Source organism: Panthera uncia (genome assembly GCF_023721935.1).
Source record: "Panthera uncia isolate 11264 chromosome E2 unlocalized genomic scaffold, Puncia_PCG_1.0 HiC_scaffold_19, whole genome shotgun sequence".
NCBI lineage: Eukaryota > Metazoa > Chordata > Mammalia > Carnivora > Felidae > Panthera > Panthera uncia.
In genome coordinates this window covers 7,740,866-7,761,091 of record NW_026057588.1, presented here as the reverse complement: position 1 = coordinate 7,761,091, position 20,226 = coordinate 7,740,866, and the positions used below count along the sequence as shown (strand labels likewise).

Below are 20,226 nucleotides of genomic sequence, written 5' to 3'. Positions count from 1 at the left end.
GGGCTGGGACCCCTGGGTCTCAGGAGGGGGCTGGGGGTGAGGACTCCAGGGTCTGAGGGAGGAGGGGCTGGGGACCCTGGACTCCCGGGTCCGAGGGAGGAAGGCCTGGGGGCCGGGACTCCTGGTTCTGGGGAAGGAAGGGCTGGGACGCGGACCCCTGGGTCTCAGAAAGGAAGGGGCTGGGGGTAAGGACGCCCGGGTCTGAGGAGGAGGGGCTGGGGTTGGACTCCCGGGTCTGAGGGAGGAGGGGGCTGGGGGCCTGGACTCCCGGGTCTGAGGGAGGAGGGGGTGGGGGCCCGGACTGTCGGGTCTGAGGGAGGAGGGGTTGGGGGTCAGGACTCTCGGGTCTGAGGGAGGAGGGGCTGGGGGCCCGGACTGTCGGGTCTGAGGGAGGAGGGGCTGGGGGCCCGGACTGTCGGGTCTGAGGGAGGAGGGCCTGGGGGCCGGGATTCCGAGTCTGAGGGAGGAGGGGGCTGGGGTTTGGACTCCCGGGTCTGAGGGAGGAGGGGCCGGGGGCCGGGATTCCCGAGTCTGAGGAGGAGGGGCTGGGGTTTGGACTCCAGGCTCTGGGGGAGGAGGAAGAGGCGGGGCCGAGCTCTGAGACAGGACTCTCAGCCTATCCAGGCTCTGTAATTAATTAACCCAAACGGATCAAATTAAGGGTGAAAGTTCACCGAGGAGGAGGGCGCGGTGGCCAGGCTCGGTCGCGGAGCCCCGGGGCCCACAGGCGCGGGCGCGCGTGGTGGCCGAGCCCCTCGGGAGCTGGGGGAGGAAGGGGCGGGGCGGGGGTCCGGAGCAGTCACGCGCCCCCTCCCGCCCCAGGTCTCCCGCTCAGGATGGGGGTCCCCCGGCCTCAGCCCTGGGGGCTCGGGTTCCTGCTCTTCCTCCTGCCGACACTGCGCGCAGGTGAGGGGCCGCGGCTGCCGGGTCGGAGGGAAGGGGGCGAAGGAAGAGCAGTCTGAGGTTTCCCCCGGGCGGGACACGACCCCCCTCGCCACTTGTCACCGTATCACTTTTCTTCCTCCCTCGGTCGCTGTGTTTGAGAACCACCTGTTCGCTTCGCTCTGACTGTGCCCCCCCCCCCCCCCCCGCCGGGACCGGGGCCCTCCCTCTGGGTCTGCTCCCCGCCCCGGTCTGTCCCCCTCCCCCAGTCTATCCTCCTCTTTCTGAGGCTGTCCTCCACGGTCTGGATCTGTCCTCCACTCTGAGTTTGTCCCCCAGCAAGTCTGTCTCCCTCTCTCTGAATCTGTCTTCACCACCGCCCCCCTCTTCTGGGTCCGGCCCTCCTCGCCTCTGTCTCCCCGCTCTCTGGTCTGTCTCTCCTCTCTGGGGTTGAGTCTGTTTTCTTTCAGGGTATCCGTCCTGCCCCCACTCTAGGTCCATCCCCCCCAACGCTCTCTTCACCTCTGTCTCTCTCCAGCAGAGAGCCATCTCTCCCTCCTGTACCACCTCACCGCTGTGTCCTCTCCTGCCCCCGGGACTCCTGCCTTCTGGGTATCAGGCTGGCTGGGACCCCAGCAATACCTGAGCTACAATAACCTGCGGGCCCAGGCCGAGCCGTGTGGGGCTTGGGTCTGGGAAAACCAGGTGTCCTGGTATTGGGAGAAGGAGACAACGGACCTGAGAAACAAGCAGGAACTCTTTCTTGAAGCTCTCAAAGCCTTGGGAGAAGGAGGTAAGACCAGGATCCCCGAGTCTGAGGGCGGAGGGGGCCCGGAGCCAGGACTCCTGGGTCTGTGGGAGGAGGGGCTGGGGGCCTGGACTCCTGGGTCTGAGGGAGGAGGGCGCTGGGGCCCCAGACTCCCGGGTCTGAGGGAGGAGGGCGCTGGGGGCCAGGACTCCCCAGTCTGAGGGAGGAGGGGCTGGGGGCCAGCACTCCCCAGTCTGAGGGAGGAGGGGCTGGGGGCCTGGACTCCCCAGTCTGAGGGAGGAAGGGCTGGGGGTCTGGACTCGGGTCTGAGGGAGGAGGGGGCTGGTGACTTAGACTCCCGGGTCTGAGGGAGGAGGGGCTGGGGCCCCTGCTCCTGGGTCCTACTTACCTGTATTTGGGCACCCCAGGTCCCTACACCCTGCAGGGCCTGCTGGGCTGTGAGTTGGGCCCTGACAATGCCTCGGTGCCCGTGGCCAAGTTTGCTCTGAATGGCGAGGATTTCATGGATTTTGACCCCAAGCTGGGCACCTGGAGTGGGGAATGGCCCGAGACTGAGACCATCAGTAAGAGGTGGATGCAGGAGGCGGGTGCGGTCAGCAAGGAGAGGACCTTCCTGCTCAACTCCTGCCCCCAGCGGCTGCTGGGGCATCTGGAGAGAGGCCGCGGAAACCTGGAGTGGAAGGGTGAGCACCCTCCGGGGGCGCCTCTGACCCCCACGGAGCTCTCCATCCCCACGCCCTCACCTCGGGCCTCCCCTTCCTCCCCCGGCCCCTTCCCTGGCCTCCTAGCCTCCGGTCGCCCCATTGCAGCTCCTCCCCTACATGGCACACTCCTTCCCTACTCCTGTCCCACTCCGCTGGCCCTCAGAGACCTCTGGCCACAGCTCAGGCTCTTCGGCCAGGCCTCCTCCGTCCTCCTTGGCTTCACGTTTCTCCATCTGGTCCACCTCTGCCATTGCCCTTTGGGTCCCTCTGGTGTCACAGCCGGCGAGATTTTCCTGTGGCCCAGGAGCCTTTTCACTTGCTTCCTTTGGACTCGAACGATGCCTCGTGTGACCCCCGTTAGGGCACAGACACACTCTGAGCTGTACTTCTGCGCATGTCTGGGGAATCCTCAAGGGCGGGAATTCGAGCTCTTTTGTCGTCAGTGTCCCATATTGCAATCCCAGCTTCCATCCTGGCCCTCCGTGTACACCGTCTCCTGAGCAGTCAGAGGAATGTCTTTTTCTTTTTTTTTTTTTTAAGTTTGTTTATTTATTTATTGACAGAGAGAGAGAGAGAGAAAGAGAACGTGCAGGGGAGGGGCAGAGAGAGAGGGAGACAGAGAATCCCAAGCAGGCTCCACGCAGTCAGTGCAGAGCCCAACTTGGGGCTCGATCTCACAAACTGTGAGATCTTGACCTGAGCCGAAATCAAGAGTCAGTTGCTTAACTGACGGAGGCATGATGTTTTAAAACATAAACAAGGGGCGCCTGGGTGGCTCAGTCGGTTAAGCGTCCGACTTCGGCTCAGGTCACGATCTCACGGTCCGTGAGTTCGAGCCCCGCGTCGGGCTCTGTGCCGACAGCTCAGAGCCTGGAGCCTGTTTCAGGTTCTGTGTCTCCCTCTCTCTCTGACCCTCCCCTGTTCATGCTCTGTCTGTCTCTGTCTCAAAAATAAATAAATGTTAAAAAAAAATTTTTTTTAAAACATAAACGAGCTCCTAGCCCACCATTGCTTAAAAATGTCCATTAGCGTTTCTCTCGTCTTACGTGAAAATCCAACCTCTACTCCACGGCCTACAGTCTCTGCAGGTAGCTGGGTCCGGCTGCTTTCCACCATTGTAATTTCACAACACCCAACCGTGGCGGCCTTCTCTCCCCCTCCTCCAAATGTCAGGTTCTTTTCCTCCTCAGGCCCTTTGCACCTGCTGTGCCCTCTGCTTGCACTTCTCCTCCTTGGGATCCTGCCATGACTGGGTCCTTCTCATGCTTTCGGTTTGATTTTGGACTTCAGCTCCTTCAGCAGGGCCCTATCACCCTGGTTAAAGTGTGTCCCCCTACCACCCCCATTACTGTCCCCCCATGCCGTTGTTTTGTCCATTCAATCACTATAGTGTCCAACACTTCACTATAGTGTTTTTTTTCTTTTTTATTGGGGTGTAGCTTACGTACCTCAAGTACATGGCTCGATTAAGCTTTATGGACGCCCATGTACCTGCGAACCAAGATCTAGAACATTCCCAGCACCTCAGAAGCACCCCAGCACTTCTTTGTGCCCTCTCCCATTCCATACCTCCCAAGGGTAACAACGGACTTGATTTTTATCACCATAGCATTGCCTGATTTTGAACTGATTTGAACTGTGAGCATGTGCTCGTTTGTGTCTGGCTTTTTTCACTCAAGTGTGTGTGTCATGAGACTCCTCGCTGTTGCTGGGTATCAGCAGCTGATGGCTTTTTATTGCTGAGTAGTATTTCACTGTGTGGTTCATACCACAGTTCATCGATGAATGGTTTCTTTTCAGTTTGGGGCTGTTGATGAATGAAGCTGTAATGAGCATTCTTGTACCTTTCTGAATGTTTTTAAGTTTACTTATTTATTTTGAGAGCGACAGAGACAGTGTGAGCAGGGGAGGGGCAAGAGTGAGGGAGAGAGAGAGCATCCCAAGCAGGCTCCATATTGTGAATGTGGAGCCCAGTGAGGGACTTGAACTCAAGAACCTCAAGATCATGACCTGAGCTGAAGTCAGATGCTTAACTGACTGAGCCACCCAGATGCGCCTTTAATTTTTTTTTTTCTTTATTTGGGGGGGGGGGGGGGGCAAAGGGAGAGAGAGAGAATCCCAAGCAGGTTCTACGCTCACTGTGGTGCCCAATGCTGGGCTCCATGCCACGACCCTGGGATCATGACCTGAGCCACGATCAAGAGTCAGATGCTCAACCGATTGAGCTACCCAGGCGTCCCTCTTTTATTATTATTATTATTATTTTTTAAATATATATATATATTTTTAACGTTTATTTATTTTTGAGACACAGAGAGACAGAGCATGAACAGGGGAGGGGCAGAGAGAGAGGGAGACACAGAATCTGAAACAGGCTCCAGGCTCTGAGCGGTCAGCACAGAGCCCGACTCGGGGCTCGAACTCACGGACCGTGAGATCATGACCCGAGCCGAAGTCGGCCGCTCAACCGACTGAGCCACCCAGGCGCCCCCAGGCGTCCCTCTTATATATGTATTTTGATACGAAAGTGTAGTTACATTTCTTTTGACTGAATACCCATGCACGGAATGGTTGCATTATAGTGTAGGCATCGGATTAGCTTAATAGGTAGTGCTAAACATTTTCTCAAGGAGGTTGAACCAATTTTATAATCCCCTCAGCTATGTATGAGAATTCCAGGAGCTTCAGAGACTTGCCAGAATTTGCTATTGTCTGTCTTCAATTGTAACCATTCTGGCGGGTGTGTGGCAGAATCTTATTGTGGTGTGTTTTTCATGTTTCTCAGGGTAAATGAGAATCTTACACATGATTTGGCAAAATCAGATAAATCAGATTTGGGGTGCTTCGGTCAGTGGAGCGTCCCAACTCTTCATTTCAGCTCAGGTTTTTGATCTCAGGGTCATGAGTTCAAGCCCTGTGTTGGGCTCCTCACTGGGTATGAAGCGTACTAAAAATATATATATATCTATATCTGTATCTCTATATATCAGATAAATATCTATAAATCAGATAAATGAGGTGGTGACTAGTGATGTTGAGTATACTTTTGCACATTACTGGCCAGTCAGGTGTCTGCTCTTTGGGCGGGGCTGTTTGAGTGTTTTGCCCATTTTTAAGTTGGAATTTTTATCTTTTTTTCTTATTAGAGTTCTTAATATATTCTGGGTATGAGTCCTTTGGATTTGTCAGATGGTCTGTTGGAAACAGAGTGTCTTCCGGTGTCCGGCTTGTCTTTTCATTCTCTCTCTTTTTTTTTGTAATGTTTATTTATTATTTCTGAGACAGAGAGAGACAGAGCACTGAGCGGGGGAGGGGCAGAGAGAGAGGGAGACACAGAATCCGAAGCAGGCTCCAGGCTCCGAGCGGTCAGCACAGAGCCCGACGCGGGGCTCAAACTCACGAACCGTGAGATCATGACCTGAGCTGAAGTCAGACGCTCAACCAACTGAGCCACCCAGGCACCCCAGTCTTTTCACTCTCTTGATGAAACCTTTTGATGAACAGAATTTCTTCATTTTTATGAAGGTCAACTCATCCATCTTTTATCTATAGCTCTTGTGTGTGTTCTCTTTAGGAAGTCTTTCTTTTCCCAAAGTTATGAAGGTATTCTATGTCTTCTGGAGGCTTGGTTGATAAGTAATTTTCATATATAGCTGTATGATACATCTTGAGTTGATTGCAGGTAATGGTGTGAGGCAAGGGATCAAGTTTCATTTGTCCCTCGTGGATCTCCAGTTGACCCAGCATAATTTGTTGCAAGACCACCACCATCCTGTCCCCCCGCCCCCCCCACCTCCCCGAACTGCAGTAGAGCCTTTTTCCTAAATTAGATGTGGATCTAGGGTGTCTGGGTGGCTCAGTCAGTCAAGTGTCCAGCTCTTGATTTAAGCTCAGGTCATGATCTCACAGTTGGTGGGACGGAGCCCATGTCAGGCTCTGCCCTGACAGCATGGAGCCTGCTTGGGATTCTCTCTCTCCCTCTCTCTCTCTCTCTCTCTCTGCCCCTCCCCTGCTTGCACACCTGCTCTCTCTCTCGCCAAATAAATAAATACTCTTAAAAAAAATTAGATGTAGATCTGCTTCTTGGTTGTTTTGAAGAATCCACCAATGATGTCATGTAGACCTGGAAATTTATTTGTTGAAAAGTTTAAATTATGGATTAAAATTGTGAAATCATTATAGGACTACTTAATTTTTTAATTTCTTCTCGTGTCAGTTTTGGAAGGTTGTATTTCCTACGAATTTGTCCAGTTCATTTATTGTATTAACAACTTAAAAAAAAATTTTTTTTTAAGTTTATTTATTTATTTGGAGAGAGAGCACGCAGGGGAGGGGCAGAGAGAGAGGGAGACACAAGCCAAAGCAGGCTCCAGGCTCCAAGCTGTCAGCACAGAGCCCCATGCGGGGCTCAAACTCACGAACCGTGAGATCACGACCTGAGCCGAAGTCGGACACTCAACCAACTGAGCCACCCAGGCGCCCCCCTCTCACTCTCTTTTAATGACGTTAGGATCTGCCTTCTTTTCGCTCATCACAACACTTTCACAGCCTATTTCCTGTTCATTTATTTGCACACACGTATTTGCCTCTCTCCCCTCCTTTAGAACGTGAGTTCCGCGAAGACCAGGGCTTTTGTCTATCTCGTTCACTGCTGTGTCCGCAGTGCCTAGAAGAGCGTCTGGCACATGACTGATGTCCTGTCTTGTACGCGTCTAGTGTAGGAAGGCATGGGTGAGAGGTGGATACCTTCACTGTGGATAGCTTGGTCCCCCCCCAGGAAGATCCCTTTACCTACTATATTCTGCAGGCTCAGGGCAGGGCACCTGGTGGGACGTGCTGGGCGTCCTGGAAGGAATGGAGGCCCGGGTATGTCCCTGTTCAGCCCCTCGCCAGCTCTGGCCCTAGGAGCTCCCGGGCTCGAGGCTTAGGTCCGTCTGCCTGTTCGTCTGCAGAGCCACCCTCCATGCGCCTGAAGGCCCGCCCCGGCAGCCCCGGCTTTTCTGTGCTCACCTGCAGCGCCTTCTCCTTCTACCCCCCGGAGCTCCAACTGCGGTTCCTCCGCAACGGGCTGGCAGCCGGCTCCGGCGAGGGTGACTTCGGCCCCAACGGCGACGGCTCCTTCCACGCCTGGTCTTCACTGACAGTCAAAAGCGGCGACGAGCACCACTACCGCTGCCTGGTGCAGCACGCGGGGCTGCCGCAGCCCCTCACTGTGGAGCTGGGTGAGCTGTCCCGCCGCGCGATGACGCTGCCTGTCGCCTCCTGGTGGCCTCTGCTCCCCCTGCTGTCGCGGTCCTTCCCGAGGGTGACCGGCTTCCACCACGCTGCCGCCCGGCGTCCTCGAGTCTGACTGCCTTGTGCCCCGCTGCTGCCAGTTCCTCCAAAGCCTGGCGGCCTTCTGTCCTGTCTCGCTTGCCCTCCCCGAGCCTGTCTGCCTTCCGGCCTGCTGCTGCTGCTGCTGGGTGGAACTCACGAGTCCTGCCCCTCATTAACCAGTGTGGACAGGCCTCCGGAAGCCGAACCACCCTCCCTCCTGCTGCTGCTAGGCTGGTCATTTGCTGTCTGCTGCTGCCGGTCGTCACTGAGGCTGACCATTTATGGCTCAGCGACTGCCAGTCCTCTACGAACCTGACCTTCTACTGCCCTGTGCTTGTTCTGCCTCTCTGACACACGCCCTGCCGCTACAGGTCCCCTTGGCCAGGGTGCCGGAGACCCCTCTCGCTACGGCCGGTTCTTGTAGGCAACACGGGGGGCGTTCTGCACAGACCTAGGACATCAGCTGGCCGGCTTTCCCTCCGCCCACACCCCACACCCGTTCCCCCAGGACTTGATGCTGGGATCTGTGAGGTTGGGGAGGGGGCACTGAGACCGCCCAGTCCCCCTGGCCTGATGCAGATGGGCTGGAGGGCCCCTTCAGCATCTCACATCATTCTCTGGCTGCAGAATCACCAGCCAAATCCTCGATGCCAGTGGTTGGAATCGTCATTGGCCTCTTACTGCTCACGGCGGCGGCTGCAGGCGGAGCTCTGCTATGGAGGAGGATGAGAAAGGGGCTGCCAGGTGTGGAGCAGGAAGAGGGAAGAGCCTCAGAGACAGGGACAGAAACCCCAGAAGAGAGGGTGACGCAGTCCTGGGCGGGGGGCGGGGGGTTGGGGTGGGTGGGGTGGGAACAGATGTAGACAGAAAGGAACAGAGACTCAGAGAGGTGGGGACTGGAGGGAGGAAACGGAGACTCAGAGCGGGACAGAAACCTGTGGAATAAGACAGAGGCTGGGAAAGACAGACAGAGGGACACATACACACACGTGGGGGAGGGGCAGTCAGGAGCCCAGAGGATTTCCGAGCTTCTGATGACCTCCCCTCTTCCTCTTTCCTCAGCCCCTTGGATCTCTCTCCGTGGGGACGATGTAGGGGCCCTCCTGCCCACTCCTGGCCTGCCCAAGGATGCTGACTCTTAGGATATAAATGCATTCTCAGCAGCTGCCTGATCACCCCCCCCCCTCCCCCCCCATCCTGGCTACTACCAGCTAATGTAGTCAGGCCCCTTTTATGCTGTGAGACCTCCTGGAATCCTGGTATTTCTGAGCCTCCAGAAAGAGTCCTGGGCCCGATGACCTTCTGGATTTCTCCTCCTGTGGTCTGCCTCAGTTTCCCCTCCTGATGATTATGACTCTTTTCCACCTCCACATATAAACGCGAGTTTGGGCCCAAATCATTGTGTTCTTATCATTTCAACTTTTTAGGCCAGGGGTAGTAAGACAATGAGTGGGGGGAATAAACAGTGTTGGCCCTGACCTTCCACACTCTCTCGATGCCAACATGTTGCCCCCGTGGAATATACCAATTTTACACCGAGTCATGTCTTTTTCATTCATAAGCTTCACAGATACTGAATGCCTACACTCTACCAGGCATTTTGAGGAATTCTTGGCTGGAGTCTGACCTGACTCCTCGGTGGAGGGGAAGAGAAACATTGTTTCCTCTTTGAGAGAAATGGATGCCTCTGGCCCCTCGGTTCCCTTCTTTCTAAAACCATGCTGACAAAGGGAAAGATAAAAATACATCTCTTGGGGCGCCTGGCTGGCTCAGCTGGAAGAGCTTGAGACTCGAACTCCGGGTGGTGAGTTTGGGCCCCACCTTGGGTGTTGAGATTACATACATACATACATACATACATACATACACAAAGAAACAAACATGGGGTGTCTGGGTGGCTCAGTCTATGAAGCATGTGACTCTTGATCTTCGTGGTGAGCTCGGGTCCCATACTGGGCATGGAGCCTACTTAAAACAAAACAAAACTTAAAAAAATACATCTCCCCCCCTCCAAAAGAAAAAGCAAATCTCCCAAGAGGCTCCCGAAATCAAAGAGCTGGGGGTGGTCGGGCAGGTCGCTGCGAGGCCTGCCGGGAGCTGTAGTCCTCCCGCCTGGTGTCTCTCCAGGGGCCGCCCACCTCGCCGGCCCTGGGAACTGGCGGGCGGAACGTCGGGGGCCCCCACTCTTCTCTGTGGACGTGGCGTGGGGCGTCCGCGGAGTTCACGGGCCCCGCCCCTTGGGGGGTCTTCGTGAGCGCTCATTGGTCGGAGGGCGGGCCTCTGAGCTGCTGGAGGCGGGGCCTGGCTGGAGAGCCGCCAAATGGGGCATCTTTACGGAGAACGCCGAGCGGAACGTGTAGGGGGAAGCGAAGCTGGATTGTCTGGTAAAGGGAGGCGAGAGCGGGTGGCCTGCCCAGGGAGGGCGGTTCGGGTTCGCTCGGGTCGAGGAATCGAGTCCAGGCTGCAAAGGACGCCTGAGAGCCTGCATGATTTCTCTCTGGCCACGACCCCATCCCATACTTGGCGTGGGAAGTACGCCACGTCTCCCGCTTGAAACCCCCACTAACGGCTCTGGGACCAGTCTGGGACTCCCTCAGAAGAGTCAGTCCCTACCTCGGAGAACCCCGCCCCCCTTTTGCCCATCCCCGGCCCTTGTTGAGCCCTAAACTTTGCGGCTTGCTATCATCTGTCTTGTCTTCGCTCTCTCCACGCACCGCACTCCCCCCCACCCCACCCTGCCGGCCCGACATTCTTCTGCCCTGTCTCTATCCTTTTTCCTGTGACCCCTGACTCCTAGCCTCCACCACTCCCTAGGGACTGATGATGTGGCGTCCATCACTTCTGCTGCTACTGCTGCTGCTCAGGCGTGGGGTCCAGGGCAAGCCATCGCCTGACGCAGGCCCTCACAGCCAGGGGAGGGTGCACCAGGCGGCCCCCCTGAGCGAGGCCCCTCATGATGACGCCCACGGAAACTTCCAGTACGACCATGAAGCTTTCCTGGGACGGGAAGTGGCCAAGGAATTCGACCAGCTCAGCCCAGAGGAAAGCCGAGCCCGTCTGGGGTAGGAGAGAGATGGAAGGGAGGATTCGGGGTTGTATTTTTAAACAGGGAGGTCAGGGGAGGCCTCAGTGAGAAGGTAATATTTGAGCCATGTGAGTATGTGGGGGAATAGCATTCCAGGCAGAGGGAACTGTAAATGCAAAGGCCCTGAGGCAGGAGCAGGCTTGATATTTGAGCAACAGTGAGGCTACCGAAGAGGAGAAGGTGGGAGGTCACGGCAGAGAGAGAACAAAGAGCCCAGGGCCTTTCGGGCCACAGTGAAGATTTCACCTTTTCTCTGGATGAGATGACAGCCAAGGGAGGGCTCTAGGCAGAGGAAGGACCTGAGCTGACTTAAGTTTCAACAGAATCCTTCTGGTTACCTTTGGGGGAACAGGCTGTAGGGGGCAAGAAGCAGGGAGCCAGTGAGGAATCAACTAGAGTAGTCTACATGGGAGACAAGAGACGATGGTGACGAGACCAGGGTGGAGACAGTGGCGGTGACTGGGTCTGCTGGCTGGGAGATTGTGCTTGGATGGGGTTGGGTGAAGGAGGGTTGGAGGAGGAAAGGCAGCGATAGGCTAACGCATTTGGAATAGCCCTTGCTACAGTACCTGGAACCTTTCTAAGTGCTTTACAAGGGTTAACTTAGGCAATCCCCACAATCAGGCTGTAGGGTAGGTTCTAGTGTTTATCCCTCATTTTACAGGGGTAGACCCAGGCACAGAGAGTTTGTTCGTGTTTTTTTTTTTTTTTTAAGTGACTTGCCCACGGTCACACAGACAGCAAGAGGGGGTGGCAGAATTTGCACCTAGACTGAACAATAGCCTGAACCTCAGTGAGGGAGGGTGTGAGTCCTGGGGACTCCAGCTCCAGACCGATCAGAGCAGAGACAGCCCAGAGCGGGAGGGGGCGGCGACCTGGGCATCGCCATCTGGGAGTCAACCCTAGGGGCTGGGTTGCGGGGCTAAAGGACAGCGACCCAGGGGAGCGCTCCCTGTGGGCTCTGTGAGCGGTTGGGCAAGGACCCAAACCGGTGGCGGGGGCCTGGGATCCGACTGGAGCGGCCCGAGAGAAGGTGTGTGAGGAAGGGCTCCAGGGGCTTCATATGAGACCGCAAGGTGCACGTGGTCCGGCCGGAGCACGGGAAGGGAGTGATGGAGGCCAAGCCGGCGGGGTTGCGGGCGAGTGTCTTAGGCCAATGCCTGATACAGTCAGGGAGAGGTAGGGAAGAGGTGCGGGACGCAGCCCAGGGCGGCGCTGTAGGGAGAGGCACCTGCAATGGGCCGGTGCAGCCAGGCGGGCGGGGCAGGGGGCGGGTTGGAAGGGATGGCCCGAAGACCCGCAGGGCCTAAAACGGCGACAGGTCAGGGGTGAGTGTGGCCGTGGCCATCAGAGTTCAGAGAGAGTCTTGGGACAGGGGCCATGCGGGCGAGGGCCGCGGTGTGGCGCCTCGGTCCCTCACCCCACCCCGACTCGGACAAACAGATGGAGCCAGTGAGGGTCTAGGGGCAGAGTTGGAGTGGAGGGTGTGACCCTGGATTGTCGTAGGTCCTTCCCCCAGCCCGGGCTTGTGGGGGACCGCGGCGCCTCGGAAAGGGCGTGAGAGCCTCTGGGAGCAGAGCCTGGATTGAGGGGGCGGAGCCCCGCGCTGGGCGCGGCCCTGGGCTTGACACGTGCCTCCCCTCGCTGTGCTGGCGGCTCTGGGACCGCGCTATCACCGCTCTCTGAGGGTGTGTCTCGAGTGGGGGCGTGGCTCTGCTCCAGGGGCGGAGCCTGGGTGGAGGCGGGACTCCTGGGGGGGCGGAGTCCGGGACTGACGTGTGCCCCGCCCGGACTCGCAGGCGCATAGTGGACCGCATGGACCGCGCAGGGGATGGGGACGGCTGGGTGTCGCTGGCCGAGCTCCGCGCTTGGATCGCGCACACGCAGCAGCGGCACATACGGGACTCGGTGAGCGCGGCCTGGAACACGTACGACACGGACCGCGACGGGCGTGTGGGTTGGGAGGAACTGCGCAACGCCACCTATGGCCACTACGAGCCCGGTACGCGGCAAGACCCCGACTCCCGCTCCCCACACACATCGTGACCCTGACTTTTTTTGATAGCCTCGTCCTAAGAACCTTTAGCTTATTAAACAGAATCCCTCATCTTTGACCTCTGACCCTTGAGCAGGGTCTACCCACTTCTAGTACCCCATCACCCTGAGACTCCCCGTCTCTGATCTCTGGCTTCTCGCTCCGGCATCCGCGACGTCCATAACCCCGCGACTGGGGGATCCTTGACCAGGGACATCTACCTGTCATACTCTGTCATCCTGACCACTGATCTCCGACCTCTCATCCTGAGAACCCCAAATCCATTCACCCTGTCCCCTGGCCGTCTGGGGACATGGTAAATGTTCCTGTCTGTCGCCATGCCCCAGCCCTGTGACCCCCACAGCTAATGTTCTCTCCCTCCTGGACCCTCACTCCACACTCCTCCTCCAGCCTGTCCCTCATGCAAATCCCAGAGGGGCTTTCCACACCCAGGGCTGACCCTGACCTTCCCCTGCTCACAGCCTTTCATGGCTTCCCAGAGCCTCCAAAGGAGATTCCCAGCAACTCAGTCCAGCCTGGCTCAACGCTCTGGCTTTCTTTTTCTGCATTTTCTGGCCAGCCATGTGGGTCTCCCTCAGTTTCCCTGAACTCATCACGCTCTTCAAATCTCCACATTCTGCTCATACTGTTCCCTTTGTTGAAAATGCCCTTCCTCTCCTCTCTGTCCTGTAGCCCGAGTCAGTATAACCTACTTCACCAGAGGGTGACCTTGGGGCCCCAAGGGCCAGTGTCCACTCAGAGTTCATCATTCCTGGCCCTATGACTTTGGGCCACTTATTTCCTCTCTGTGGGAATCTATTTTCTCCTTCACAAAGTGAGAATAAATGAAAGAATTCCTTTTACTTGTGTGTGTGTGTGGGTGGGTGTGAGAATTAAATGCGATTTTGTAGGTAAAGAGCATATAATAAGCTCTCACCGCAAGGTAGATACTATATACAAATAATGAATCTCTATTAATTTTTATGGGTTCTGTGAGGTATTCCTGCCCTGACTCCACTTAGTTGGATCCCTTTGGCTTTTCCCTCAACCAGCCTCGTATTCCCTCCATTAAAGCACACCTGACCGAGATATCCCCCTTCCCCAGGTGAAGAGTTTCATGACGTAGAGGACGCCGAAACCTACAAGAAGATGATGGCTCGGGATGAGCGGCGTTTCCGGGTGGCAGACCAGGACGGGGACTCAATGGCCACTCGTGAGGAGCTGACTGCCTTCTTGCACCCCGAGGAATTCCCTCACATGCGGGACATCGTGATTGCTGTGAGTGAGGGCCCGAGGAGCCCGCTCCCCACTTCCCATCTTCTCCTCTCCCCCACCCTAGACCCAGGCTTTTGACGTCAGGGCCAGCCTAACAGTGCCCGTCACCTGGTGGTCCAGCACCTTCCCCAGGGAACCCAGGCTACAAACAGATCAATGGAGGGCAACTTCTCCCTTGCCCGACTCCTGACCTCCCAGTGTCCAATCTCTCCTGGCTCTGCCTTCCCCTTCCTGTGGTCACATTTGGGGTCTGGGCCCCCAGACTGCCATCAGAAGAATCCCCCAAGGGCGTCTGGGTGGCTCCGTTAAGCGTCTGACTCTTGGTTTCTGCTCAGGTCGTGATCTCACGGTTTCATGAGTTCGAGCCCCATATCGAGCTCTGCACAGGCAGTGCAGAGCCTGCTTGGGATATTCTCTCTCTCTCTCTCTCTCTCTCTCTCTGCCGCTTCCCCACTCACACCGTCTTTGTCTCTCTCAAAATAAATAAATAAAACTACTTTTTTTTTTTTTTTTTTTTTTAAAGAAAACACATCCCCCAGACAGACTGGGGCACCTGGGTGGCTCAGTCAGTTAAGTGTTCGACTTCGGCTCAGGTCATGATCTCACGGTTCATGAGTTCGAGCCTCGCGTTGTGCTGACAGGAGCCTGGAGCCTGCTTTGGCTTCTGTGTCTCTTTGCCCTCTCTTTGCCCCTCCCCCGCTGTAGTGTGTGTGTGTGTGTGTGTGTGTGTGTGTGTGTGTGTGTGTGTGTGTCTCAAAAAGAAATAAACATTAAAAAAAAAGAAAGAAAACATATTCCCCAGAAATGCCTCTGGGAGCCCCAGTTGTGGCCGAACTCCAGGAAAACCCCAACCTGACCACACCCCCATACATGGACTTTCTATTTGTAATTTTTCACCAATCCCCTCTCCATTTTATAGTGGAAGGATATCTTTCTTTAGACTTTAATAGACTTTAATTTTTTTGTTGTGGATGTTTATTTATTTTTGAGAGAGAGCCAGAGCGCGAGCAGGGGAGGGGCAGAGAATGAGGGAGACCCAGAATCCAAAGCAGGCTCCAGGCTCCGAGCTGTCATCACAGAGCCCAATGTGGGGCTCGAACCCACGTGAGATCGTGACCTGAGCTGAAGTCAGAGCTTAACCAACTGAGCCACCCAGGCGCCCCTTTATGTATTTATTTTTAGTGTTTGTTTATTTTTGAGAGAGACAATCATGTGCACGTGAGCTGGGGAGGGGCAGAGAAAATGAAGGACAGAGAATCTGAAGCAGGCTCCGTGCTGACAGCACAGAGCCCGAGGCAGGGCTCGAACTCACGAACTACGAGACCATGATCTGAGCTGAAGTCGGATGCTTAACAGACTGAGCCACCCAGGCACCCCTCACAAATTAGTTTTCAAATATAATTATGTGTATTTCTAAAATAGCTCACTTACTGATGTGTTTAAATGCCCAAAAGATGCAAAAAAAAAAAAAAAAAAAAAGTGAGTCATCCTCGACCCTACTCCCCATCCCGTCCCCACGGCTAACCCCTGTCTTGTGTTTCCATTTTCAGAGCTGTTTTGAGGGTCTGTGGCAAGCCTGTTAGGACCGAGGGCTCTGAGGCCAGAAGGCCTGGGTTCAAATCCCAGCCCTGCAGCTTTCTGGCTGTGTGATCTTGGGCAAGTTATTTAACCTCTCTAGACCTTTCCCCATCTATAAAATGGTGGTACTGATAATATGCATACATGAAGGCTGGTTACAGGGACTAGATGAGTTAGTACATGCCAAACTGCAAAATTGACCCGTGGGAGATGCTCATTACGTCCCTTTACACACACACATCAGTATAGCTACGGGATAAAACTTCTGGAGGGAATCACTGGACCCACTGGGACGTGTGCTTGCAGTGGCTTTAGATATTTCTAGGGCATTTTATTGGCTTGATGTCCAGCCCACTCTGGAGATGACAAAGATCCAGAGAGGAGAGGGGCACCTGGGTGGCTCAGTCGGTTAAGCGTCTGATTCCTGGTTTCAGCTCAGGTCTCGATCTCCCGGTGCGTGAGATCGAGTCCCGTGTCAGGCTCTGCACTGATGACACAGAGCGTGCTTGGGATTCTGTCTCTCTGCCCCACTCACGTTCTTTCTCTCTTTCTCTCTCTCAAAAAAAAAAAAAAAAAAGGATCCAGAGAGGAGAGATGTTAACCCAGCCTTCTGGAACTCACTAATAGATCATGTTGTAACACCTCTTTACTCTCCTAAGTTGAGATTATTTTTTTAACGTGTATTTATTTATTGAGGCAGAGAGCAGAGGGGAGGGTGGGGAGAGAGAGAGAATCCCAAGCAGGCTCTGCGCTGTCAGTGCAGAACCCAGTGCGGGGCTCGATCTCACAAACCGTGAGATCATGACCTGAGTGGAAACCAAGAGTCGGACGCTTAACTGACTGAGGCACCCAGGCGGCCCCTGAGTTGAGATTACTTAACAGACCCTGATCGCCATGTCCTGTGTGCCAGGGGCACCGTCGAAACACCTTTACCTAAGCATCACCTTGATTGAATTGTCACGGCAACCCTGTGGGGGTGGGCAGTCACCTTCATTTTACAGACAAGGACCCGCAGGCACAGAGAGGTGAGACTTGCCTGAGATGGCCCAGACTAGAAAGTAGCACAGCCTGGATTTGAACCCCAGCAGTTGAATCCGTGGTCCCCACCAGGGGGCAGCAAACTATGTAACCTGTGGCTGAATCCAGCCCACAGCTTGTTTTTGTAAATAAAGTTTTATTGTAACAGGCTAGGCCCATACACTTCGTGTGCTACAGCTCCAGAGTTGAGTGGGGTCAGCAGAGACTACCCGGCACACAAAGCCAGGAATAGTTCCCATCTGGCCCTTTATGGAAAAAGTTTGCCAAGCCTCTGTCTAAATTCCACTCTTAATCTTTCACGTTCACGGATGTCAGGTGTAACCTCCCCACACGTAGGATTTCAAAACATTGCTATTAGCCCCAACTGTACTATATCAAGGGAACACAGAGAAAAGTCACTTATAAGATATAACAGGAGGTGCACCTGGGTGGCCCAGTCGGTTGGGCCTCCGACTTTGGCTCAGGCCGTGCTCTCACCAGTCCCGAGTTTGAGCCCCGCATTCGGGCTCTGTGCTGACAGCTCGGAGTCTGCAGCCTGTTTGGGATTCTGTGTCTCCCTCTCTCTCTGCCCCTCCCCCACTCATGTTCCATCCCCCTCTCTCTCCAAATTAAATAAACATTAAAAAAAGAAATAACAGGAATTTCAATATACGTATCGTAGAGTTACTAGATTTAGCAAATAACAAAGGGCATTCAATTGTACTTGAACTTATGACAAATAATGTAAACAACAAATACGTTTTTTAGTGTAAGTATGTCCTACACAATATCTGGGACATACTTATGTTGAAAAACTATCTGACATTCAAAATTTTTTCAGTGTTTATTTATTTTTGAGAGAGAGAGAGAGAGAGAGACAGAGTGCAAGCAGGGAAGGGGCAGAGAGAGAGGGAGACACAGAATCAGAAGCAGGCTCCAGGCTCTGAGCTGTCAGCACAGAACCTCGGCGTGAGCCTCGAACCCATGGGCCACGAGATCATGAACTGAGCTGAAGTCAGACGCTCAACCGACTGAGCCACCCAGGCGCCCCTATCTGAAGTTCAAATGTAACTGTGTCCTATAGCGTAAGTATATTCCAAATACTGTGTGGGGAGATACTTATGCTAAAGAATTATTGCTTGTTCATCTGAAAGTTGAATGTAAGTGAGCCTCCCATATTTTTTCTGGCCACCCTAAGATGTTGGAGCTGTCTCTGCTAGAAAACGTAGTGGGGTGTCGGACGCGCCACTGTCCTATAGCGAGTGAGTTTGAATGTAAAAGCGGGGAACAGAAGCTGTTTGCTCAAGAAGTGGAGAAAGGGGCGCCGGGGTGGCTCAGTGGGTTAAGAGTCCGACTCATTTCCGCTTAGGTCATGATCTCACAGTTCCCGGGTTCGAGCCCTCCGTCGGGCTCTGTGCCGATGGTGCGGAACCTGCTTGGGATTCTCTTTCTTTCCGTCTCTCTGCCCTTCCTCTGCTTGTGCTCTCTCTCTCTCAAAAATAAATGTAAAACCTAAAAAAAAAAAAAAACCCAAAGTGGAGAAAAACACCAGGAGCTGAGGTATTGTGTGTTCCAACGGTCCACCATGTCCTGCTTATACGTAAAAGGGAGCCAGGGTCTAGGCTCTGCTAAATGGGAAGAGGCTTCTGCCCTTGGAGAGTGTCTGCTTCGGGGGTGAGAAGAGTGTTACCGATGCGGGACACATCTCCTTGTGTGTTCTGTATGTTATAAGACATCCGGGTTCCCTGGCCATCCCCACCTCCCCTCGCAGGTAGGGCCTGCATCACTGTGCACCCCAGAAAGCCACCCAAGCCCCGGCCGGGTAGACCGTGCCGAGACTGCTGTGATGCCTGGCCGCACAGCCGAGCCAGAATTCCCGGAGAGAACCTCACATCCCTCCCCCAGAGCCTGACCCAGTGCCTCTCTCCCCAGGAAACCTTGGAAGATCTGGACAAGAACAAAGATGGCTACGTCCAAGTGGAGGAGTACATTGGTGAGTTGAACCTGATCCCCTCCCTGAGGACGCTTGTCTTCTCCCGAAGAGCCCAGTGTATACCACCCATGGGAGAGCCATGGCCCTCTGAAGTGGGGGCAGGGGCACTGCTTGAGTTCATGTAGCCACCAGACATTTATTAGGCACCTACTGTGTGCTGGGCCCCTCATGTATTTATCGATCACCCGCCGTGTGTCAGGCCTAGCAAACATTTATTGAGTACACATATTTGCTGGGCCTACCCAATTTTTCTCAAGCACCTACTATGTGCCAGACCAGAAGAGCATTTATCAAGCACCTACTGTGTGCCAGGACCAGGAAACGTGGATTGAACACCTACTGCCTGGTAGCGGTTGAGGATACAGCAGAGAATATCCCACACCGGGTTCCTTCCTCGGAGGGTCTGGAGTCTGCAAAATCCGGCCTCAGGGGCTGCATTGGTTGGGGTGGGAAGTCAGGGAGCTTGTCTTGAACTTGTATTTGCACAGCAAAGGCTGTGTCTCCTGTTATTCCGAATTTGGGGGGTGGTCTTGAGACACCCTCAAATTTGCCCTCGGCCCCGCCCCTACCCCTGTCTGGAGGGGCAAAGAATTTAGTTGAGGGGAAAGCTGTTAAACATGGATATTTTTTCAAGTTTGAAAATATTTTTCTTTTTCTTTAAAAAAATCCTTTTTGTGTTTATTTTATTATTTTTTTATAAAGTGTTTTTTTAATGTTTATTTATTTTTGAGAGAGAGACAGAGCATGAATGGGGGAGGGGCAGAGAGAGAGGAAGACCACAGAGCCCGAAGCAGGCTCCAGGCTCTGTACTGTCAGCACAGAGCCCGATGCGGGGCTCGAACTCACGAACTGTGAGATCATGACCTGAGCTGAAGTCGGACGCTTAACCGACTGAGCCACCCAGGCGCCCCTTAATGTTTATTTTTGAGAGAGAGACAGAGCATGAGTGGGGGAGGGGCAGTGGTTGGGGGGCGTGTACAGAGACTCCCAAGCAGGTTCCACGCCGCAGCATGAGTGCGGAGCCCGACTCAGGGCTCGATCTCATGACCAACTGATCACTACCTGAGCCGAAACCAAGAGTCGTATGGTGAACCGACTGAGCCACCCAGGTGCCCCAACACATTTTTTTTTTAAAGTTTATTTATTCATAATCTCTACACCCAACATGAGGCTCGAACTCATGACCCCAAGAAGAGTCACATGCTCTACCGACTGGGCCAGCCAGGCCTCTCAAGACCTTTTTATTTATTTCTGAGAGGGAGAGAAAGAGAGACAGAGTGCAAGTGGGGGAGGGGCAGAGAGAGAGGGAGACACAGTATCTGAAGCAGGTTCCAGACTCCGAGCCGTCAGCGCAGAGCCTGGTGCGGGGCTCGAACTCACGACCCGTGGGTTCATGACCTGAGCCGGAGTCAGACACTTGACCAGCTGAACCATCCAGGCGCCCCAAGACCTTTTTATTTAAGCATAATTCATTTTTTTTTCTTTTCTTTTCTTTTCTTTTCTTTTCTTTTCTTTTCTTTTCTTTTCTTCTCTTTTTTTACACCTATGAGGATAGAAGTCTCCCCCCCCCAC

At 54.5% G+C, this 20,226-nt stretch overlaps 2 protein-coding genes across 2 annotated transcripts in view; both read left to right on the top strand.

The window, feature by feature from the left end:
* Nucleotides 1-8,865, top strand: part of FCGRT (Fc gamma receptor and transporter) — a 9,250-nt gene extending 385 nt beyond the window's left edge. Inside the window, exons 2-7 of the mRNA XM_049621619.1 lie at nt 823-906; nt 1,424-1,675; nt 2,059-2,334; nt 7,308-7,577; nt 8,299-8,415; nt 8,734-8,865. Of these exons, the coding sequence (XP_049477576.1) occupies nt 837-906; nt 1,424-1,675; nt 2,059-2,334; nt 7,308-7,577; nt 8,299-8,415; nt 8,734-8,813 (1,065 nt within the window). The 5' untranslated portion in view covers nt 823-836 and the 3' untranslated portion in view covers nt 8,814-8,865. The remainder of the gene's footprint in view (nt 1-822; nt 907-1,423; nt 1,676-2,058; nt 2,335-7,307; nt 7,578-8,298; nt 8,416-8,733) is intronic.
* A 1,092-nt stretch (nt 8,866-9,957) lies between these two features.
* The window catches only part of RCN3 (reticulocalbin 3), a 14,733-nt gene continuing 4,464 nt past the window's right edge, over nt 9,958-20,226 (top strand). Inside the window, exons 1-5 of the mRNA XM_049621620.1 lie at nt 9,958-10,055; nt 10,486-10,733; nt 12,556-12,758; nt 13,897-14,069; nt 18,594-18,654. Of these exons, the coding sequence (XP_049477577.1) occupies nt 10,492-10,733; nt 12,556-12,758; nt 13,897-14,069; nt 18,594-18,654 (679 nt within the window). The 5' untranslated portion in view covers nt 9,958-10,055; nt 10,486-10,491. The remainder of the gene's footprint in view (nt 10,056-10,485; nt 10,734-12,555; nt 12,759-13,896; nt 14,070-18,593; nt 18,655-20,226) is intronic.